The sequence below is a fragment of the Schistocerca serialis genome, chromosome 1 (assembly GCF_023864345.2).
Source record: "Schistocerca serialis cubense isolate TAMUIC-IGC-003099 chromosome 1, iqSchSeri2.2, whole genome shotgun sequence".
Taxonomy (NCBI): Eukaryota; Metazoa; Arthropoda; class Insecta; order Orthoptera; family Acrididae; genus Schistocerca; species Schistocerca serialis.
This window is the reverse complement of record NC_064638.1, coordinates 152,615,557-152,640,169: the sequence shown is the minus strand read 5'-3', so window position 1 is coordinate 152,640,169 and position 24,613 is coordinate 152,615,557. Positions and strand designations below refer to the sequence as shown.

Here is a 24,613-nt window from a genome sequence, read left to right as displayed (position 1 = left end):
TTGGGCAGATATCTCCCCCCATTTCTGCTACTCAGTGACTTTAATGTGCATCATCCCCTTTCTGGTTCTCCCAGAACCTGTGCTGTCAGAGATGCCTTCTTGGCTGATCTTAATCAACTCAACCTCTTCTGCCTTAACAATGGAGCACCTACTTTCCTTTCTGACTCCTCACACACCTATTCCCATTTGGATGTCTCCTTCTGCACTGCCCAGCTTGCCCATCATCTTGAGTGGTCTGTTCTTTCTGATGCCTACTCGAGTGACCATTTCCCATGTGCTATCCGTTTGCTGATTCCTACCCCACCTCTGTGCACACCCAAATGGCAGCTCACTAAGGCTGGTATTATACTGTCAAATTTATTTGTCAAAGATTTGATCGAAGATATGATCAAATATTTGTCAAATTTATTTGACAAAGATCTTTGACATGGCGCAAAAAGGGGTATTACACTGTCATCATTTTTTTTGTCAAAGTTCATGATGGGTGACAACAACAACTTGTTATTAAACGCAGCAGTTGCATATACCTCAATTGCACTGTGTGCACATGTGGAAGAGAAGCGGGGGAAAAAAATGAAACATACCTTGGTGAAGCCGTGTGTTTTACAAGAAGACGATAAAAGCATTCAAGAAAACTTGTTACGTGAGCTTGTAGTGGAGGACATAAAGTTGTACATAAATTACTTAAGAATGGATGAGCAAAGATTTCAGTATTTGCTCAGTGAAGTGTGTCCTCGTATCACAAAGCACAATACCCACTTAAGAACTGTTATATCTGCAGAAGACAGGCTTACTGTAACACCCAGATTCCTTGCTACAGGAGAGGTTTGGGTTGGGTTAGGTTAGGTCTTCAATCTTCTTAATCTCCCCCTGTGTGTCTGGGGTAAGAATAGGCCCGAGGTATTCCTGCCTGTCGTAAGAGGCGACTAAAAGGAGTTCCAACCGTTTCGGCCTTCCATGTGATGGTCCCCCTTGGGGTTTGACCTCCATTTTTCAAAATTCTACAGAAGTACGAGCCTTTTGGGGAAGGACACCTTACGTGGTGTACCACTGGTCCTCAGTGCACTAAGACCTTGGCACTCAGCATTGTACCGGCGTTGTAACCATAACCATACCCACTATTCCTCAAATTGGGCCTAAACGCCTGATGGGTTGTACAAGTTACGCCCATAGTGCGTCCCCATCTGCACCTACAATCATGATGGACTTTCCATGGCACCAGAAATCCAGCACGGTAGCCAGCCCGTTGTGGTGGGGTCGTCATGTACCCTCTAGGTTGTAGCCCCCTGACAACACAGGGATCGTACTGCCGATACCTGAGCTGCACCCTCCCCACGTCGGCCAAGGAGTAGATGCCCGTCTCCTTGGGGCATCAGGACTCCCGGCAACGATCATTCTGCCAGGTGGCCCGTGCTGAGGCTGGGTGGCGCCCGTGGGGAGAGCCCCTGGTCGGAGTGGGTGGCATCGAGGCGGACGTTTCGCAGATGAAACGTCAACACGTATCAGGTCGCTCTGCGGCCGAGTCTTTCAAAAGGAAAGGTACTGTCTCTAGTTCTGGTTCTCCTGCCCTTTCCCCCTTGGCCACTCCCTGGGAGAAGGGACAGGCCCGCCGGTTTGGGGTGAAGTACTTCCCCCGCTATTTGGTCTGTTCTCGAACCGTTGGGGGGACGTTCGCCACCTCCAAGCCCATGTTCTTTGTTCAGCACATTGAGGACGTCTTCGGGGAAATCGAGGCTCTCAGTAAGATGCGTTCGGGCTCCGTTCTTATAAAGACCACCTCCGCCACACAGTCGGTGGCGCTCCAGGCGTGCGACCTCCTAGGGGACATCCCAGTGTCCATTGTCCCGCATCTGGCACTAAATAGGACGCAGGGGGTTATTTTTCATCGGGACCTCCTGCTGCAGTCTGATGAGGAGCTCAGGGCCAACCTGGAGCACCGAGGCGTGCATTTCGTCCGGCGAGTCCAGCGCGGCCCCAAAGACCGTCGCATCGACACCAGGGCCTTTATCCTCGCCTTCGAGGGGGACGTTCTCCCGGAGAAGGTAAAGGTGATGTGCTACCGGTGCGATGTGCGACCTTACGTCCCGCCTCCTATGCGCTGTTTTCGGTGTTTGCGCTTTGGGCACATGTCGTCACAGTGTGAGGCTGAGCCCCTTTGTGGCGATTGTGGACGTCCTCTTCGTGAGGAACATACATGCACCCCACCACCTCGGTGCGTTAATTGTCCTGGCATCCACTCGCCTAGATCCTCAGACTGCCCTGCATATCAGAAGGAGAAGAAGATACAAGAACTCAAAACTTTGGATCGTCTCTCTTATTCTGAGGCCAGGAAGAAGTATGACCACCTCCATCCCGTGCCGTTGACCACTTCGTTTGCCTCAGTTGTGTCCACTCCTTCCGCGGTATCCTCACCCCTATCCTGTCCCCCCTCCGCCTCCTCCCCCCATCCGGGGTCTCTGCCTCCGCCTCCCAAATCCCTCCCTTCCAAATCCTCCTCCCTCGTGGCCCCCGCCCCCTCTGCCCCAGGGGCCACCCTTCCTCCTCCTCCTCCTTTCCCCACCACCTGAGAAGCGATCCTCTTCTCAGGCGTCCATCGGGGAAACGTTCCGGACCCCAGCTTCCGAGGTCCGGCGTTCCAAAACGGACCCCGCGCGTGAGGACCTTCTTCGGGTCCAGCCCACCATCGCTGTGCCTCCTCGGACTTCCAAGAAGGCCTCCAAGAAGAAGTCTCTATCCCCCTCTCCACCCCGGCGCGTTTCGCCTGACGCTCCAACCGTGAGTCGCTGCTCCCGGCCGTCCTCAGTTTCGCCGGGACACTCTGCTGCCAGGCGCTCAGCTGGCCTCTCGTCGGCAAATGATGCTGCCCCTCCTACACAACCAGGGACAGCGGCCGCAGCTTGCGATGACTCGATGGAACAGGATCCGCCACCCGCCGGTTGTAGCGGTGTTCCCTCGAAACAAGGCCCTCCGTGGCCGTCGAGGTGACCAGCTCTTCCCCCGTCTCGTTCCTCCTCTTTTTTGACCCGCGATGGCCCCACATTGGAACATAAGAGGTATTCGATCTAATCGGGAGGAATTACAACTGCTCCTCCGCCTGGACTGTCCGCTCGTCCTTGGTCTCCAGGAAACCAAGTTGCGCCCGACTGACCGTAATGCCTTTACCCACTATACCTCGGAGCAGTATGACCTCACCCCTGTGGATGGTATCCCAGTTCATGGTGGGGTCATGATGCTCGTTCGGGACGATGTCTATTACCATCTCATCCCATTGACCACCCCACTCCAAGCAATAGCTGTCCGTATTACTCTTTCTGCTTTTACTTTTTCAGTTTGTACCATCTACACTCCATCGTCATCCGCTGTTAGTCGGGCTGACATCATGCACCTGATTGTTCAGCTTCCCCCGCCGTTTTTATTGTTTGGCGACTTCAATGCCCATCATCCCCTTTGGGGCTCTCCTGCATCCTGTCAAAAAGGCTCACTCTTGGCGGATGTCTTCAACCATCTCAATCTTGTCTGCCTCAATACTGGCGTCCCGACTTTCCTCTCGGACTCTACTCATACCTACTCCCACTTGGACCTCTCGATCTGTTCTACCACTCTTGCCCGTCGGTTCGAGTGGTATGTCCTTTCCGACACCTATTCGAGCGACCACTTCCCCTGTGTCGTTCGTCTCCTGCACCACACCCCATCCCCACGTCCTTCGAGCTGGAACATACCGAAAGCTGACTGGGGACTTTACTCCTCCCTGGCGACCTTTCCGGACCACGATTTTCTCAGTTGTGACAGTCAGGTCGAATACCTCACGGTTGTTATCATCAATGCTGCCGAACGTTCCATTCCTCGTACCACCTCTTCTTCACGTCGCGTTTCCGTCCCCTGGTGGAACGAGGCTTGTAGAGACGCTATCTGTGCTCGACGACTTGCTTTACGCACCTTTCGCCGCCATCCTACGTTGGCGAATTGTATTGGATACAAACGACTCAGAGCGCAATGCCGTAGAGTCATCAAAGACAGCAAAAAAGCTTGTTGGGCCTCTTTCACCAGCTCCTTTAACAGTTTTACTCCCTCTTCTGTCATATGGGGTGGCCTGCGCCGGCTGTCGGGCATTAAGGCCCACTCCTCGGTACCTGGCCTGACCTCAGGTAATGAGGTCCTCGTTGATCCTGTGGCTGTCTCCAACGCCTTCGGCCGGTTTTTCGCGGAGGTTTCAAGCTCCGCCCATTACCACCCTGCCTTCCTTCCCAGGAAAGAGGCAGAAGAGGCTCGGCGACCTTCCTTCCACTCGCTGAATCTGGAAACTTATAATGCCCCCTTTACTATGCGGGAACTCGAACGTGCGCTTGCACTGTCCCAGTCGTCTGCTCCGGGGCCAGATGGCATTCACGTTCAGATGCTGGCACACCTTTCTCCGGCGGGCAAAAGCTTCCTTCTTCGTACCTACAATCGCATCTGGACCGAAGGTCAGATCCCCAGGCGTTGGCATGACGCCGTCGTTGTTCCTATACCCAAACCCGGGAAGGATAGACACCTTCCTTCTAGTTACCGCCCCATTTCTCTTACAAGCTGTGTCTGTAAGGTGATGGAGCGCATGGTTAATGCTCGGTTAGTCTGGATTCTTGAATCTCGACAGCTACTTACCAATGTCCAATGCGGCTTTCGTCGCCGCCGCTCCGCTGTTGACCACCTTGTGACCTTGTCGACATTCATCATGAACAACTTTTTGCGAAGGCGCCAAACGGTAGCCGTGTTCTTCGATTTGGAGAAGGCTTATGATACCTGTTGGAGAGGAGGTATCCTCTGCACTATGCACAGGTGGGGCTTACGCGGTCGCCTGCCCCTTTTTATTGATTCCTTTTTAACGGATCGAAAGTTTAGGGTACGTGTGGGTTCCGTATTGTCCGACATCTTCCTCCAGGAGAACGGAGTGCCTCAGGGCTCCATCTTGAGCGTAGCCCTTTTTGCCATCGCGATCAATCCAATTATGGATTGCATTCCACCTAATGTCTCAGGCTCTCTCTTTGTCGACGACTTCGCGATCTACCGCAGTGCCCAGAGAACATGCCTCCTGGAGCGCTGCCTTCAGCGTTCTCTAGACAGCCTATACTCATGGAGCGTGGCAAATGGCTTCCGGTTTTCTGAAGAGAAGACGGTTTGTATCAACTTTTGGCGATATAAAGTGTTCCTTCCACCATCCTTACATCTCGGTCCCGTTGTTCTCCCATTTGTGGAAACAACTAAGTTTCTAGGGCTCACGTTGGACAGGAAACTTTGTTGGTCTCCGCATGTCTCTTATTTGGCGGCCCGTTGTACACGTTCCCTTAATGTCCTCAGAGTTCTTAGTGGTTCATCTTGGGGAGCAGATCGCACTGTCCTGCTTCGCTTGTATTGGTCCATAGTCCGATCGAAGCTGGATTATGGGAGCTTCGTCTACTCGTCTGCTCGGCCATCCCTCTTATGCCGTCTCAACTCCATCCACCATCGGGGGTTACGTCTTGCGACCGGAGCCTTCTACACTAGTCCTGTCGAGAGTCTTTATGCAGAAGCTGCCGAATTACCATTGACCTACTGGCGCGACGTACTGCTGTGTCGGTATGCCTGCCGGCTGTTGTCTATGCCCGACCACCCGTCTTACCAGTCCTTCTTCGCCGATTCTCTCGACCGTCTGTACGGGTTGTATGTGTCTGCCCTGCTGCCCCCCGGAGTCCGCTTCCGTCGCCTGCTTCGACAATTGGATTTTGCCCTCCCTACCACCTTCAGAGAGGGTGAGAGCCCGACACCACCTTGGCTCCAGGCTCCGGTTCATATTTATCTCGACCTCAGCTCACTCCCGAAGGAGGGTACTCCGGCTGCAGTGTATTGCTCATGGTTTGTCGAACTTCGTGCTCGACTTGCTGGTCACACCTTTATTTACACCGATGGCTCCAAAACTGACGATGGTGTCGGCTGTGCCTTTGTCGTCGGGGCCGCCACCTTTAAATACCGGCACCTCGACCAATGTTCCAGCTTTACGGCCGAGCTTTTTGCTCTCCATCAGGCCGTTCAGTATGCCCGCCGCCACCGCCATTCATCATATGTACTCTGCTCTGACTCACTCAGTGCTCTTCAGAGCCTTGGAGCTCCCTATCCGGTCCATCCCTTGGTTCAACGGATCCAGCAGTCCCTCCATTCTTTTGCTGATAATGGTTCTCCTGTCAGCTTTCTGTGAGTTCCCTTTTTTTTTCACAAGAGGTGGAGCCCCTCCACGCCCACACCGGCATGATGGCCAACACAAAAGGTCTACTGCCATCTCTGCATAAGGGTTAGTATTCACTAAAGTGAGGTGTCGCAGGATGTGGGTGCTGCGATGTTTGTGTACGTCTGGTTAGGATTAACCATTAATACGCGCTCATCTGGAGATAGATTGGTCGAAATCTGACGAAGGGTAGCGGTTTGAAGGGCAGAGGAAAAAAAGTGCCAAGGCCAGAGCCAAGGGAAAAAAACCTCTGCGAAAGTTAGGTCGGGCGGCAAGAGCAGTAGCGGTTGTCTTGCTGCCTGCGATAGGTTGTGCAAGGATAGGCTTTGTTAGTAGTGGGTATCATGCATGTCGATACCTTGACGTTGTGCGTTTGTGCTGCTCGGCGGCTGGCGCTGGGTGCTGGTACAGGGTCCTCGTTCAGCGTCCTGCAACCTGCAACAGTTATGTTTGTTATCGGTCTTGTGTCCGATAGGTCATATACCGGAGGCACAGTGTGAGGGAGTGTTGGGAGATTGTTCGTGCGTCTGTGGGCGAGCTCGTCGGCTCTAATAGCAGCTGGTAGCTGCCAGTCAGTATTGCTGATATGCAGGGGCTTACCGACGTTTGTCGCTGTTTGCGTATGTTAGTTTACCATAGGTGGTTATGCCCTAGCTAGCAGTGTCTTTGGTCGCTTGTGTTTCCACCTGTGGTTGTGATCGTAGTTTCCCAGAGTGAGGATGAAAGGATTGTTCGAGTGTCTCGAGTTCCTGTATAGTCGTGTGGCGTGTTTCTTGTATACTTCCTTGAGGGTATCAAGGCGGTATTCATGGTGAAGATCCACGGTGCGTGTGTAGCGTGGAGCATTGCTAATGATTCGTAGCACTTTGTTCTGTATGATCTGCAGGCGGCGCAGTCATGTGGGAGCTGCATATCCCCAGACGGGAGCTGCGTACGTCATCAGAGGTCTAATCAGTGTCGTGTATAAGGACCTCGACACCCTCCTATTCAGTGTGCTTTCCCTGTTGAGCATTGGGTAGAGCTGTTTGAGCCTCGCGTGCGCTCGGTTGGCAACGTATTCGATGTGGTCCCCCCATGTAAGTTTCCGGTCTAGCCAGACACCAAGGTATCTGACGTTCTCTCGGAAACGTATTGGGCGTGTATGTAGTGTTATCGGTCTACAGTGTTGGTGTTTGCGCAGTAGTTTCGGTCTGCGTGTGAACAGAACTGCTTCGCACTTGTCGACGTTTACTTTAATACGCCATCGCTCCAGGCAAGGCTCAGCTGTTCTGAGTGCTGTCTGTATTCGTGAGTTGATGTTCGACGGTTTCCAGTCTTGCGCGAGGATGGCTGTGTCATCCGCGTAGACGGCTAACGTCGTGTTTCGTGTCGCTGGGTAGTCATTAATGTACAGGTTAAACAAGATGGGCCCCAGAATGCTTCCTTGGGGTACTCCAGCTTGGATACCGTGTTGTGTTGATTGTTTATCCTGCACGTTAGTGTTGAAACATCTGTTCGTGAGATATGAGTGTATGAGACGTACGAGTCCGTCTGGGAAACCAGCTTCGCTTAGTTTGCGTATGAGTCCGTTGTGCCAGAGACGATCGAAAGCCTTTTCGATGTCTAGGAACATGGCCCCTGTGGCTTTGTTCATGTTGTAGCCGTGTGTTATATGTTCGACTACGCGGAGGAGTTGTTGTGTTGTCGAGTGGTGATTCCTAAAGCCGAATTGCTCCGGTCTTAGGGTGTCGTTGGCGATGCAATGCGTAGTGATACGTTTTAGTATTACCTTCTCAACAATCTTGCTGAGCGAGCACAGCAGACTGATGGGTCGGTAATTTTGTGGGAGGGAGTGGTCTTTCCCTGGCTTCCTGAACATCAGGACCTTGGCCGCCTTCCAAAAGTCAGGGAAGTGTTGGTGTGTCAGGATGGCATTCGTTAGGTGTGTGAGGTATTCTACGGCTTTATCCGTGAACTCCTGGAGGACACGGTTTTGAATGCCATCAGGCCCAGGGGCTTTTCTAGCGTTGGTGTGCTTGATAGCCCATGTGACTTCATTTGTGCTAGCACGTCTGATTTCGTCGCGCGAGGGCTGGGCTACAAGTCGTGTAACCTCCTGGTCCGTTTCAAGTGTGAATGCTGGGTCTGAAGGAACCAGATTCGGCATGAAGGACGCTGCAAGTGTTGTGGCCATAAGCTCTGCCTTCTCCGTCGCGGAGTAGGCTGGGCCGTCTGGTCCTTGTAACGTGGGAATGTAATGTTTCTCCCTGGTGAAGTGTCTGGCCAGCTGCCACACGCCAGGACGTGTGGTATCCAGCCGAGCGAGTTTCTGTCCCCATTGTTCGTTTCTGAATGTTTGGATTTTATTCCGTATTATGCCCTGGAGTCTGTTGACGTGCAGTTTATAGAACGGGCGCCTGGTACGCTGCCAGTATCTCCTGAGGCGGTTCCTCATTGAGATAAGGCCCAGGATTTCCTGGGGCAGGGCCGTCGAGTGTTGTCTTGGTGTTGTAAATGGAATGGCGTCAGTCATTGCGTCTTGGACGGCAGTTGTGAGAGCCTCCACAGCCTCATCGATTTGCTGTGTGTTGTTAATTTCGTGGGTGTCAGGAATGCGACTATCAAGCGTTTCCTTGAACAGTGTCCAGTTCGCACGCTTGTAGTTAAGCATCCTGCGTGGTTCGATGTCCTGCAGTGTCTCTTCCATGTGCAGTATTACAGGCATGTGGTCTGAGTCCAGATCGTTTTCAACCGTTAGGTTGAGTGTGCATGTGATGCCCTTTATGAGGGCTATGTCTAACACGTCTGGCCTATGTCGGGCCTGTGTAGGCACGAACGTGGGAACGTCCGGCCCAAGTATAATGTAGTTTCGGCCTAGTGCGTGTTCGTACAGTTTCTTGCCGTTGGAGGTTCGTATTCGGGGTGTTTTGCGTTGAGGTCTCCAGCGGCTATTACCCGCGGTGCCATGTTGAGTACTGTGCTGATATCGCGTGTTACTATGTTTTTAGGAGGATTGTATAGCGATACCAGTGTGGTATTGGCTCCGTTGAACTTGACCCTAACGGCCGTAGCCTCCAGTCTTTCAAGTGCTGGGAGCTCGATGTTCGTGTGGTCTATGTCTCTGTGTATAATGATTGCCGTGCCGCCTCCCCTCCTGCCATCCGCTCGGTCGGTACGATAGACGCAATAACCTGGGAGGTTTAGTTGTTTGCGAGGCGTAAGCAGTGTTTCGTTCACAAGAGCGATTCGGATACCCTTTCGCTCCATGAACGCGGCCATCTTGGCTTTTTTTGTTTGCGATCCCGTTGGCATTCCAAAACAGGACCTGTGTGATTGTGTTTAAGTCTGCGTTTCGGGTATGGTGTGGTGTATTATCCATGTAGTAGTGTAAAGAGCGGTGTGATAGTGGCTTGGAAGCTAGTCCAGTTGAGCGTACCCGACATGAACTGCATGAAGAGTTGTGAGACACACCCCATAATCTTCGTGACTATTTCGGTGGTCGTGCGTCCGGGGAATAATGTTTCCATTATTCTCTGGAATGTTGTTGTGATGTTGGTCATGTCGGCCTGGGAGTTGTTGGTCGTGTTAGCGGCCGCTTGTTCCAGTGTTGGCGTTTGGTGAGGGCTGGCCTGCGAGTCGGTTGTTCGTGTGGCAGTTGTGGGCGCCTGTGTATTTTCTGAGGTGAGTGGGTGTGTTATGTGGGTTGTTGAGTTGGTGTCCGGGATGTGTTCGTGGGTGTTGGTGTTCTGTTGACTGTGTACTTGTTGTGGTGCGGTCGTGTTCCTCGTGCTGCGGCTGTTTCTCCTTCTCCTCCTCCTCTGGCGCTGTGGTTGTCCCTGTGTGGGTGCGTTTTCTGTAGCCTGTGGTGGGCTGCAGTTCGCGATCTCAGGGGGTAGGGTGGTGTTGTTGCTTGTTTCGCGTGGTGTGCCCGGTGCGGGTGTGGTGTCGTTTGTTGTGCTTGTCTGTTGTGTGTCTGTTGCTGGGGGTGTTTGCTGAGCGTGTTCTGAGCTCTGGGGCTCCTCTGACCGTCCCGCGCTGCTGGGGCTGCCAGCGACCGCTCCAGCGAAAGATATTCCACTTCTTACTGGGCGCGGGGGCGGTTTTGGAACTGTGATGGCGGTTGGTTTCGCATGTTTCGCGATTTTGCGCCTCAGAGCTGCTTTGTATGCAATGCACCCTCTGTAGTTTGCCGGATGGGCAGCACCACAGTTGGCGCACTTGCGAGATGCTGTATTGGGGAGTTTGCAGCGTTGGGTTGTGTGACCGCCAGCGCAAATGCGGCAGCGGGGTGCGAGACCGCATCTGATACCCGCGTGCGCATAGCGCTGGCAGTTGTGGCATTGTTGGGGGGTGCGCGGCGTGTTGTACACCTCTACATTAACGACCATGTGAAGAAATAATTTTAACTTCAGCAGGTCGCGGGATTTGGCCGTGTCGGCCAGCTCCGCCATGTAGTTATGTGACGGTCTCGCTGTGCCGAACTCTGACATCCGGTTTACCCAAATGCACTCCCACCCGAGAGCAGAGAGTTCGTTGTGTACCGTGTCGGTCGGGGTTCGTGAGTCTATCCCCTTAATCACGTACTGTTGTGTTTTTTCCAAGACTGTCCTGTACGTGAAGTGTTCTACCTTCCTTTCTTTGAGAAAGTCCAGTAGATTCGTGTAGTCTGCCTTGTTCGCCACGTACAGTGCGGCGTGTTCCCCGGTGAGCTTAGAGTAGTATGTTGTGGGGCTGTGCTTATTGTTAAATTCTTTGTTTAGGAGACTTCGGTCTCCATAGTTGTGAATGATGACCGGTGGGAAGCCAGTCGCGGTGTTGTTCGTGTTCTGCGTAGCTGCGTGTATGTTTGTGGTTGCTGCAGTCGCAGGGTTGTTTGTGTTGGTCCCTGTGTTGTTATTGTTTGTTCGCGGCGTGGATGGTGTTGGCAGCAGCGCTCGGCCGTTGCCTCGTGAGTTTGTGGGCTCACTTGTTTGCGTAGTTGGCTGCTGTTTGCGCCTTGGGCCGACCTGCTGCCACAGCCCGTCTTCATCTGTGTTTGTTGTATCCTCTGTCGGCTCTGGATCCGGTTCCGTCAGTGCCTGGGCCGCCAGAGGTGAAATAGGGGGCATGTCCTTCTGTTGTTCAGCAGGTGCCTGTGTGTGTGTGTGGTGTGGGTGTTTCTGTTTGTGTGTTTTCGCTGCCCATCAGCTCTGCGATCAGCTCCAGCTGTTCCGCGATCTGCTGGTCCTTTAGGGCAGCAACCTGCTCCTGGAAGGTGGACAGTGGGACGGAAATGATGGCGGGAGTAGCCGGCATTACCACCTCTTGTGCTGCAGCTTTGCTGCGGGTGAGTGGTGGGGAAGCACAGGAAAGATCGGACATCTTCGCTGTTTCAGGAGTAATTATTTATTTGGATAGGGAAGGATGGAACACGACAATTTTGCTCTTTTTAAGGAGCGACAATAATGCTTTTTAGCGAAAGCGCTGTGTATCTTGTTCCTACAGAAGAGGGGTGTCCCTACGACCTATCTGCGCGGAGTGCAATGCGCGGCGCAAGAGAGCGCGGGTTGAAGAGAGCGGCCTACAGTGCGCGGGGTTATCCGACGTGAACGGGCCCCTGACACTGAGATTACCCTACCAAAGAACGGGAGAGTCCCGCTGGGGAGGTTTGCAACCGAAGTTGCAGGAAGTGGAGCCGAAGCTCTTGCCACTTAGCGTCCGAAAGCGTTAAGCAGCTTGCGCGGGTTCGTGCCGCTCAGAAGAGCGTCACTGGCAGCTACGCCAGTTGTAGCTTATTGGGGACCACTCCAAGGAGCTATCCGCGGGCAGCTACGCCAGGTGCAGAGAGCAGCGTTCCGCTCGGGTCGGCTGCTCGACTGCGAGTCCTCAACTGTGAGTTCCCAGACATGTAGGAGTGCCTGGGAATGAGGCTGCGGATGCTGCAGCCAAGGCTGCAGTCCTCCTGCCTCAGTCAGCCTCCCATTGTGTCCCATCATCTGACGTTCGTGGGGATGTTTGTAAGAGGCTTGTGTCATTGTGGTGGGATGCTCGGTCATCCCTCCAAGGAAACAAGCTCCAGGCAGTAAAACCGCTCCCAACTGCTTGGACAACCTCCTCCCGACCATCTCGGCGAGAGGAGGTCCTTCTGACCAGGTTGCGGATTGGGCATTGCCGGTTTAGCCACCGCTACCTGCTCTCCGGTGACCCAGCCCCGCAGTGCCCTTGTGGTCAGGCATTAACAGTGCGCCATGTTTTATTGTCATGTCCCCGCTTTAGTCAATCTCGTGTTGTCCTGACCCTGCCATCTACTTTACCGGATATTTTAGCTGATGACGCTCGAGCAGCTGCTCGTGTTCTGCGTTTTATAACTTTGACTGGCTTGTCCGATGACATCTAATCTTTTTTACTTATTTTATCTGCCTCTTTGTCAAGCCTTTCTGGTGTCCCCCCCCCCCCCCCCCCCCCTTGAGTTTTACTAGATTCCATGTGCTCTAATAACTGTGACTGGGCGCTAATGACCTCAGTAGTTGAGCGCCCTTAAACCCCACCAAAAAAAAAAAAAAACTTCTTAATCTCTCTCTCTCTCTCTCTCTCTCTCTCTCTCTCTTCCCCCCCCCCCCCTCCCCGCCCCCTCCCCCCCCCCCCCTCCCCCCCCCAGGGTGCCTCACGTTGTAAAGCACCTCATCAGCTTCATACATCTCTATTAATTTTGTAGTTTTTGAAACTGTTAAAAGCAATGCTAGCGCTCCACGTGGTAACATGTCACATTGCAGTGAACAGAAGACAAGTGACTTTTATGATCAAAAGTACAGCAAGGCCCTAGATATGATCAATTTGACAACAGACGAGATTTGACAAAGTGCCCTATTACACCATCAAACTTCTTTGACATAAATATTTGACATATCAATTTTTACAAAGAAATTTGATAGTGTAATACTGGCCTAATGCTGACTGGCAGTTTTACTCCTCCCTGGCAACCTTCGAAGCACAAGATTTCCCCAGTTGTGATGACCAGCTGGAATATCTCACATACGTTCTGCTTACTGCTGCGGAATATTCCATTCCTTGCACATCCTCTTTACCACATCATGTACCAGTCCCTCAGTAGACAGAGGTGTGACGCAATGCAATTCTCGCACCTAGATTTGCTCTCCTCGTTTTTAACAGACATCCTAAACAGGCATGTGCAAAGTGTAGTCATGTTCTTTGGGATAGCAGAAAAGCTAGCTTAATTTCATTCACTAGTTCTTTTAAGTTTCACGCCTTCCTATGTTGTGTGGGCCATCTTCCATTGGCTATCTGGGACTAAGGTCCATTCGCTAATTTCGGTCTTACAGGTAGTAGACTGTTACGATGGACCCTATTGCTATCTCCAACACCTTGGGCCACCATTTCGTGGAAGTTCTGAGCTCTCCCCACTGTCACCCTACCTTCTTCCATTGGAAACAAGCGAAGGAGGCTCGGGTGATACTGTTGTCTTCTCTGATTTGTGAGTGCTACAATGCCGCCTTTACTATGAGGGAGCTAGATCATGCTCTCAATGCATTCTGATCCTCCACCCCAGGGTCAGACACTGTCCGCATTCAGATGTTACAGAACCTTTCTCTTGCGGGCAAGCACTTTCTGCTTAACACGGACAACCACATCTGGGCAGAGGACACTTTTTCCGGGCTTTGGCATGAATCCACCATTATACACATACCTAAGCCCGGTATGGACAAAAAACCTTCCTTCTAGCTACTGCCTCATCTCTCTCACCAGTTGTGTTTGCAAGGTGGGTGAACGTATGATTCATGCCCGGCTAGTATGGTGGCTTGTGTCGTGCAATTTACTAATGAATGCACAGTATGGATATAGAGTGCAGCATTCTGCAGTTGATCATCTCGTTACTTTGTCCACCTATGACATGAATGGTTTTCTGCTGAAATCCCAGACCGTGTTTTTAGATTTGGAGAAGATCTACGACACCTGCTGGAGAACTGGTATCCTTTGTACTTTTTAAAGGTGGGTTTCCATGGCAGACTGCCCTGTTTCCTACAGGAATTTTTAAAAGGCCAAGTTGTCAAGGTGTGTATGGGTTCTGCCTTGTTGGACACCTCGATCCAGGAAAAAGGTGTGAATCGATAAGTGATAGTGAAGGATGACAGAGGAAGAAAATACTAGCAATTATTAGTTTTCAGTTTGCATTGGAGCTGAGCCTTCTTGGCAGATTGAAATCGTATGCCAAAAGCGTTTCAAGCCAGATAGCTGTGCCTGTTGCTGGCAAATGCTCTACCAATGGAACTATCCAGATGCAGTCCACAACTTACTACTATGAGAGTGGTTTGTGGGCAGTAGAGAATTTGTCCATGAAAGGCAAAGGTTCAGAGTTAGTATTCTATACTAGGACACAGTTTTAATCTGCCAGGATGTTTCAGTTATTAATCATTCCAGTATTTTACAGTACTTATTACTCTCTCTTCTCCTTCCAGGCCTGAAGCTGCAGATACATCCAATTTTCCTGTTGAAGATGGTGATGTCATCCTATTGGCAACAGATGGTGTTTTTGACAATGTGCCTGACCAGTTACTGCTGGCAGAGTTGTGCAAGATCCAAGGTGAAAGTGACCCACTGAAGATTCAGGGTGTTGCAAATTCCATTGCTCTCATGGCCCGTGCGCTAGCATTTGATAGTAATTTCTTGTCACCATTTGCCCAGAATGCACGCCACAATGGTATTGAAGCAATTGGTAAGTTAAGTGTATTAGATGATAATAGATGATGATTTTTGATATGCTTTTCTGTTGATACAACTACTCCTACACTGCAAATTTGAAAATTAGTTAATTAATTAACAATAGCGTTTCACTCACCTTCCAGAACATGCATTCCATTTCCTTTTTTTAACAGAGGTATTGCTGCCATTATTTGCAGTCTGGGCTGTTGTTTAAGAAAGCAGAGGAGTTTAACTTTAATGCCTAAATTAGTTCTATCAACTGTACCTCAACTGCCTCATATCCAGAGCTCATAAATTTTTCCTGGAAATGAGCATCCACATCAGCCAAACCTGTACTGACATTTATGCCCAATTAACTCACACATAAATAAGATTACCTGCAGTTTAATACTTCCACCTCCTCTTCATAACAGATTCTGTGATGTGGCTAGACTGAGTCCTTGTATCTTTTAATCACCAGTCCCAAAATATTCAGATAAGATTAGATCATCATGTGTCATATTGAAACAAGAAATGTCATTCTACAGTCTAAACTAGGTGACTGGCAGTGCTTGAAGGTGAAATGAGATTATTGGGTTAGATTATCATCCTCATGATGTGAGAGCAAACATTTAGAACACCACCTTACATAAGTCATAAATATGTGTTGATATGGTCTTACACAAGAAAAAGAAAGTTTTACAGAGAATGCCAGATTATGAGGAAAAGACTTGAAATATCAGGAATTTTACTATAGCTGACTTGGAAATGTCTGTACTTACACCAGTGCAGTGTTGGTTCATTAGGTGCTTCTGCATAGAAGACTGTAAAACTTGGTGATGCCACTAATGACTTGCATCCTACCATATCACTGAGATGGTGAAACAGTCTGAACTTTACAGGAATGGATACAGCAGGTTAAGAAATACAAAAGTCTGTAAATGGGTGGAAAGGATCAAAAACTGAAGACAGTCTAAGTGACCAACAGCAGGCTGGAAGAAAAGTGTGCATTCAAACTAAGATTATAAAAGACCAGATTTTCTGCAGATTTACAAAGTCCCAATACTGTCCCATCTCGATTATGGCAGTCTTGCATATGGTTTGGCATTGCCCTCAGCATTACAGTCACTGGACCTGATACTCCATTATGGACTCAGACGTGCAACAAGAGCCTTTTGAACTAGCCCCGTGAAGAGCCTACTCATGGCTCAGGTGCCAGCAACAGCTACTGAGTTATGCCACACGCATTCGCAGCTCCCCTAATAGGCACACAAACAATTGTCTTTTTCCCTTGTAGGAAGCTCCACCTTCCATAACAGAGACCCAGAACTGGAGTCACAATTGCAGTTAGGCTGTAGTGTCTCTGCTCTGAACTCTACTTTCCCTCAGTGTCACATCTTGTCAGAGAGCAATCGCATACACCGCCATGACGTGTACCCTGACCTTGGATCTGTCTCGATTTATCCTTTGGCCTGAAAGATTCAGTTGACCCCATGGTGTCTGGCTGTTCTCAATGTATTTCTAGGTTCAGAAATTGTGTACACCAATGGCTCAAAGATCGGTGGACAAACCGTCTATACATTCACACATGCAAGATGCAGTGAACTGTGCTCCTTGCCAAATGGATTCAGTGTCTTCACTGCTGAATTGGTAGTCATCAGACAAGCCCTAGCCATGCTCGCTCTTGCACTGGCAAAGTGCTTCTTATCTGCATTGAGCCCCTGAGGAGAATTCAGGATATAGACCAGTGCTACCCTTGTCACTCATTAGTCACAGCTATCCAGGATCTTCTTTGTGACCTCCATCAAGTTGGATTGTTTGGAGCCCTGGATATGTTGGGATCTGAGGGAATGAACATGCCAATCACTTGCCAAAGTTGGCTACCAGGATGCTGATTTTGGAAATAGGAATCCTAGAACTGGACTTCTGTTGACTATATGCCATCAATTGTTGGATGTCTGGAACTTGGAAAGGTTTGCCCTTGACTTCCCAAACTGAGAGCAATAAAGGAGGCCACAACCACATGGCAGCCTTTCCTCTGCACGTCTCACAGGGTGTCTCCCGTCCTTTGTCAGCTGCACATTAACCACACTTGGTTTACCCACAATCACATTTTCTGACGTGGGACCCACCTTACTGCCGATATGGTGCCCACCTCACAGTGGCCCACATCCTGCTGGACTGCCCAAATTTGGCTGCTTTGTGGCAAACTCTTAACCTTCCTGATGAACTGCCTCTGGTGCTGGCAGGCAATGCCAAAGCAACTGACCTGGTTTTACGTTTCTCCCATTGTGGTGATTTCTGCTCATCTCTGTGAGGTGGGGCACTTTGGCCTCATTGACTGCCTGAAGGCTCGGACCACCTGCTCTGGCTCAAGGTTTCCATGGTGGCCCTTCCTCAGCAGTCTGTCCTAGCCCCTACCCATCGCACCTTTTTATTTTGCTTCTCCTTTTATGTTCGCCATTTCTTTAATGTTTTATCTTTTCTAAAATTCAATCATCTCATCTATGCTGCTCGTTATTGTGGGGTAATGGATGGTGAGGTGGTACTGGTCAGATGCAGAGGGTGTCTCTCCCACCACGTACCGTGCTCTGGGGTGCTCCAACTGCATTCTGTGCAGAGTGACTCTCCCACCTTAAGGACACCATTGAAATGGCATTGGAATTGATACAAAAACGATTCAAACACATGCTCGTAAGCTAGTGCTACAGTTAACAGACTTTAAATATGGAGTTGTTTGGTGCTACAGGTTTATGAAGAGTCATGGACTTAGCATGCAAACTAAAACCAAAATATTATATTTTCATCTCTTTATTATTCAACACTGAAAGAAAACCCGTTTGGAACTAAGCCAAATAGTGAGTATGGATGAAACTTCTGACAGTTGATGGGCTGAGTAACAAAACTGTTTCCATGAAAGGTGCTAAAACTATAAAAACAAGTGAACATGAAAAAATGCACTGGACTGTTGTCCACTAAATGTACTAGAGTGATAATTCTCAAGTGCAAACAGTGCCAAAGTCTTCTGAAATACTATCAGGTGGTGGTGTTCACGTACATGACAAGGGTTGGATGGACGAGGCTGTTATGAAATTATGAATTTAACAGTGTGTGGGAGAGAAGGAAAGGTGCTTTATTGAAAGAGTTCGCTTCTTGTGCTAGATCAGTTTAATGATGATTTGAAAAAACTGCTTAAAACTTAGTGTGTTTTACAGTCTGTAGTGTCTTAATGTCTGTGAAATACAGTGTGTCTCAATAGTAGTGTGCCATTCTGTTGGAAGGACAGTTGCTCATTGTTGTTGTGGTATTGCCCAGATCATTTCATTGTGAGGTTCTTGGAAAGAGAGAAGGGAGAGAAAAATAAAAACGGGAAGCAAGGTTTAAAATCACGGAATGAAGAAATTAAAACAACTTTAAAAGAGTAGCAGCAAACATACAACCCCATGGTAGGGAACAGGTCAACACACAACAAAACTGAACCAAAACACTGACAAGAAAATTGCAGAGAGAAAGCTGGGAGATATACATTGCTAGCATTGAAAATGAAATATAGTGAAACCCATCTTTTGCACTTGTTAAGGGATCATTTAAAAACTGAGTAAATCAGGGATAATATAATTGCTAGGAAATTACTTTTTAAGAACATTTCATGCCTTTGGTCTCTCATAAGTTTTTCATTTGATTAACGCATACATAGTTCATGCTTTTGTAGCAAAAAATCCAGAATTATAGTTCCCATGCAATTTCTTGAAATATGCAATTAATATTCAATTAATGACACATACATACATCTTGTGTCTAAAAATTTCGGTGAATGGTGTTGTATCTGAACGGCAACTTGGCACATGTGTGCGTGCATGCGCATTGGTCTTCAGAGACTTGAGGAGAATCAATATATGGTATGCACTGCATGTGTCTGGCTGTGTAAACAGACTGTGACCAGTTGAATGTGGTCAGTGTGAGAGGAAGTGTCACAGCGCAATGGAGCAACACCTAAACATAAAGTTTGGCTACAAATTGGGGAAGACTGCAACACACACACATGAAATGTTGATGCAGATGTACGGGAGGGAAGCCATGAGCAGAAGAATTGTCTACGAATTGTTTAAACAGTTGTGTGAAGGGAAGGAAACAACTAAGGACGAGCCACATTCAGGTCTGCCATTGACAAGCAGAACCCCAGAAAATTAGAGAAAGTGCGACAAATGCTGGCACAAGATCAGCGACGGACTCTGAGATTGATTGTGGAGGAATTGGGCATAAGCAAGGTCACGATACACATCGTCCGCGATGATTTAGGTAAGCGGAAGATGTGCACCCGATTTGTGCTGCACAAGCTCGCAGACAAGAAGAAAGCAAAACGGATGGAAACTGCTGGTGATTTCACTTCCATGTGCATTGATGCAATTGCTGGCACTGTGAAATCTTGCTCTTGTTTGTGGAATGGCGCTTTGCATTTGGAAACTACTTCTGATTCTCAAGCACAACAACTGCTTGTTGATTTGCTTCTCCACAGCTATCCTGTTTGTGTTGAGGCTCATAGAACTCTGAATTCTTCCAATGGTGTTATTTACACTAGGCTGTTCGACAGTCTGACTGAGGCCAAAATCCAAACACACCTCTCTGATCAGGGGGTCATTGCCATCCATCTGTTGAAGGTAGATTCCTCCGTAGTGCCCAAACGCACCCTTTTTCTCACCTTTCAGAGTGTGGTGCTTCCATCAAAGATCAAAGCAGGCTATCAAGTTACCACAGTCAGACTGTACGTTCTGACCCCGATGCACTGCTACCAGTGTCATTGTTTCAATGTTTTATTGACACCTGGCCAATGTGTAACATGTGGTAGTGATGCACATGAGGGCGATTGTCAGCCTCCTCCTCCCCTATGTATCAACTTCAATCCCCTATGTATCAACTTCAATGGTGACAATGCCGCCTCCACTCGAGATTGTCCCATGTATCTTGACAAGAGGGATGTCCAGGAGATCAGATAAAAGAAAAAAGTTCCTTACCCAGTCGTTTGCAAGTTATTGGCTTGTTGCAAACCCTGCATTCTACTGTTTGGCACTTACAGTACTGTTTGTGCTGTGTCTCACTCCATGACGGACATGGCCATGCAGTCATGCGACCTCAAGTTCAGCTCTGAGGTTGTGAAATCACCCATTGTGAAGGTACCATCACTGTCCCCTCATTCAGCTGTGCAACAAGCCATTAATTTCTCTTCTCAATGGGTGAAGTCACCAGCTACACAACTGGCAGGCCAGAAAGGACAGAAGGAACACTCCCGTGAAGACTTCCTACTTTCCTTCAGCCAACCAACATCTGAGTATTCCTCTGCCAAGTGGAAATGCTCCAAGAAGGCAAACAGTCTTCTCCTTCGCTGACTTGAAGATCCTCTCTGACGGTGTCACCATGTGATATACAGGGTGTTACAAAAAGGTACAGCCAAACTTTCAGGAAACATTCCTCACAAACAAATAAAGAAAAGATGTTATGTGGACATGTGTCCGGAAACGCTTAATTTCCATGTTAGAGCTCATTTTAGTTTCGTCAGTATGTACTGTACTTCCTCGATTCACCACCAGTTGGCCCAGTTGAAGGAAGGTAATGTTGATTTCGGTGCTTGTGTTGACATGCAACTCATTGCTCTACAGTAATGGCATCAAGCACATCAGTACGTAGCATCAACAGGTTAGTGTTCATCATGAATGTGGTTTTGCAGTCAGTGCAATGTTTACAAATGCGAGTTGGCAGATGCCCATTTGATGTATGGATTAGCACGGGGCAATAACCGTGGTGCGGTACGTTTGTATCGAGACAGATTTCCAGAACGAAGGTGTCCCGACAGGAAGATGTTCGAAGCAATTGATCGGCGTCGTAGGGAGCACGGAACATTCCAGTCTATGACTTGCGACTGGGGAAGACCTAGAACGACGAGGACACCTGCAACGGACGAGGCAATTCTTCGTGCAGTTGACGATACCCTAATGTCAGCGCCAGAGAAGTTGCTGCTGTACAAGGTAACGTTGACCACGTCACTGTATGGAGAGTGCTACGGGAGAACCAGTTGGTTTCCGTACCATGTACAGGGTGTGCAGGCACTATCAGCAGCTGATTGGCCTCCATGGGTACACTTCTGCGAATGGTTCATCCAACAATGTGTCAATCCTCATTTCAGTGCAAATGTTCTCTTTACAGATGAGGCTTCATTCCAACGTGATCAAATTGTAAATTTTCACAATCAACATGTGTGGGCTGATGAGAATCCGCACGCAATTGTGCAATCACGTCATCAACACAGATCTTCTGTGAACGTTTGGGCAGGCATTGTTGGTGATGTCTTGATTGGGCCCCATGTCCTTCCACCTATGCTCAATGGAGCACGTTATCATGATTTCGTACGGGATACTCGACCTGTGTTGCTAGAACATGTGCCTTTACCAAGTACGACACAACATGTGGTTCATGCACGATGGAGCTCCTGCACATTTCAGTCGAAGTGTTCATACGCTTCTCAACAACAGATTCGGTGACCGATGGATTGGTAGAGGCTGACCAATTCCATGGTCTCCACGCTCTCCTGACCTCAACCCTCTTGACTTTCATTTATGGAGGCATTTGAAAGCTCTTGTCTACGCAACCCCGGTACCAAACGTAGAGTCTCTTCGTGCTCGTATTGTGGACGGCTGTGATACAATACGCCATTCTCCAGGGCTGCATCAGCGCATCAGGGATTCCATGTGACAGAGGGTGGATGCATGTATCCTCGCTAACAGAGGACATTTTGAACATTTCCTGTAACAATCTGTTTGAAGTCACGCTGGTACGTTCTGTTGCTGTGTTTCCATTGCATGATTAATGTGATTTGAAGAGAAGTAATAAAATGAGCTCTAACATGGAAAGTAAGCGTTTCCGGACACATGTCCACATAACATATGTTCTTTCTTTGTGTGTGAGGAATGTTTCCTGAAAATTTGGCCATACCTTTTTGTAACACCCTGTATTCACCCAGCCGGCCTCAGTGTTGCTGGAGTGCACTACCAACCATTTTTCTGTGTTTTTCCTCCTCATGACTCTCCTCCAATGGAACGTTTACAGCCTTCGATCCAACAAAGAGGATTTATGGCTGCTTTTAGAATTGCAGCATCCCCTTGTACTCTGTCTTCAGAAAACAAAATTGCGTCCTCATGATCACTTTGAGCTTTTGCATTTCTTCCTGGTCCATTTTGACCTCCCCCTGAGGTCAGCATTCCATCTCATGGGGGAGCCTTGCTGCTAATAAGGGATGATGTTCATAGTCAACAGTGAACCCATCTCCCTGACTACCCATCTTAAAGCTGTCGCAGTTTGCCTCTTCCTCAGTCATTTTCCCTTTGTACCATTTATATCCCTACATTATTCAGTGTCACCAGGCCAGACTTCCTCCAGCTTATTAGGCAGATACCTCCCCCATTTCTGCTACTCGGTGGCCTTTTGGGGTTCTTCCAGAACCTGTTGGAGAGATACCCTCTTGGCTCACCTTCTTTATCAACTGAACTACTTCTGCCTGAACACAGGAGCACCCATGTTTCTTTCCAACTCTTCACACACCTATTCCCATTTGGATCTATCTTTCTGCACTGCCTAACATGCCCATCATCTAGAGTGGTCCATTCTTTCTGACACTTACTCGAGTGACCATTTCTCATGTGCTATCCATTTGCTGACACACATCCCAACTGTGTGCGCACCCAAATGGCAGCTTACTAAGGCCGACTGGCATCTTTACTTCTCTCTGGCAACCTTTGACAAACACGATATCCAAAGTTGTGATGACCAGGTGCATTATCTTACAAAGCTTATAATTACCATTGCATTGCAGAACGTTCCATTCTCCGCACTTCCTCTTTACCATGCCATGTCCTGGTCCCTTCGTGGATTGAGGCATGCCACAACACAATTCGCATGTGGAGATGTGCTCTCCGCGTTTTTAATCACGATCCTACAATTGCAAACTGCATTCATTATAAAAAGATGTGTGAATAGTGTCGTCGCATATTTCGGGATAGCAAAAAAGCTAGCTGGATTTCATTCACTAGTTCTTTTAACAGTTCCACTCCCTCCTCTGTCGTGGATCAGCCTCCAAAAGCCCTGCAGGACCAAGACTCGTTCCCCAATTTCCAGCCTGACATTAGCGGACGATGTCATCGTGGACCCTTTTGCTATCTCCAACACCTTGGGCTGCCATTTTGTGGAAATTTTGAGCTCTTCCCACTATCACCCAGCCTTCCTCCTCCAGAAACGAGTGGAGGAGGCTCGGGCGATATCCTTCTCTTCTCTGAATTGTGATTGCTACAGTGTCGCCTTTACTATGAGAGAGCTACATCATGCTCTCACTTCATGGCAATCCTCTGCCCCAGGGCCAGATGCTATGTTAACATTCATTCAGATGTTGCAGCACTTTCTGCATAGTACATAAAACTGCATCTAGGCAGAGCGCACATTTCAAAGACACTGGCGTGAAGCCACTGTCATACCCATACCTAAGCCCGGTGAGGAAAACCACCTTCCTTATAGCTTCTGTCCCACCTCTCTCACTAGCTCTATTTGCAAGGTTATGTAACATAGGATTCATGCCCGGGTGGTATGGTGGCTCGAGTCTTGCACTTTACTAACCACTGCACAGTGTGGATTTTGAGAGTGCCATTCTGCTGTTGACCATCACGTCACTTTGTCCATTGTCCACCCATATCATGAATGGTTTCCTCTGGACATCCCAGACTGTGGCCATGTTTTGTGATTTGGAGAAAACCTAGGACACCTGCTGGAGGACTGGTATCCTTTGTTCACTTTACACATGTGGCTGCCTGCTCCATTTCCTTGAGGAATTTTTAACAGACAGAGTTTTCCAGGTCCGTGTGAGTTCTGCCTTGTCAGGCACATTTATCCAAGAAAACAGTGTGGCTTAGGGTTCTGTCCTGAGTGGCATACTCTTTGCTGTCGCCATTAACCATATAATGGTCTGTCTTCCATTAGGCATCTCCGGCTCCCTTTTTGTAAACAATTTTGCCATCTGTTGCAGTTCTCCACATACTTGTCTCATTGAATGGAGTCTTCAGCAATGTCTTGATTGCCTTTACTCATGGAGCATCCACAATGGCTTTTGTTTTTCCACTGACAAAACTGTTTGTACGAATTTCTGACGGCACAGTTGGTTCCTTCCACCGTCTTTACATCTTGGGCCTGTTGCTCTCCCATTTGTTGAAACTATGAAATTACTGGGCCTTAAGCTTGATAGGAAAAACTCTTGGTCCTCCCATGTGTCTTTCTTGGCAGCTCCCTGTACATGATCCCTCAATGTCCTGTGTGTCCTCAATGGTATTTCATGGGACGCAGATTGAACCACTCCCCTCCGTTTTTACTTGTCCCTTGTCCGTTTGAAACTACATTATGGGTACTTTGTTTATGCGTCTGCGTGCCCATCCCTCTTATGATGTCTCAATACTATCTGCCATTGTGGCATCTGTTTGGTCACTGGCACTGTTTACACTAGCCCGATCGAGAGTCTGTATGCAGAAGCTGCTGAACTACCGCTGTTCTACCACTGTGACTTTCTCCTCAGAGGTATGCATGTGGTTTGTCAGCCAAGCATGGCCACCAGTGCTATGCCTCCTTCTTTGATGACACCTTTGATCGCCAGTGTGGGGCACATCCCTCTTCTGTTACCTCCTGGAGTTCTCTTTT

At 48.9% G+C, this 24,613-nt stretch overlaps 1 protein-coding gene and 1 long non-coding RNA gene across 2 annotated transcripts in view; one reads left to right on the top strand and one right to left on the bottom strand.

Annotated features, from left to right (window-relative positions):
- LOC126464471 (protein phosphatase PTC7 homolog) overlaps positions 1-24,613 on the top strand; it is a 125,659-nt gene that overhangs the window by 96,364 nt on the left and 4,682 nt on the right. The window contains exon 4 of the mRNA XM_050096237.1: positions 14,668-14,924. Within this exon, the coding sequence (XP_049952194.1) occupies positions 14,668-14,924 (257 nt within the window). The remainder of the gene's footprint in view (positions 1-14,667; positions 14,925-24,613) is intronic.
- Positions 6,593-24,613, bottom strand: part of LOC126464514 (uncharacterized) — a 44,956-nt gene continuing 26,935 nt past the window's right edge. Inside the window, exon 3 of the long non-coding RNA XR_007585965.1 lies at positions 6,593-6,670. This is a non-coding gene — a long non-coding RNA (uncharacterized LOC126464514). The remainder of the gene's footprint in view (positions 6,671-24,613) is intronic.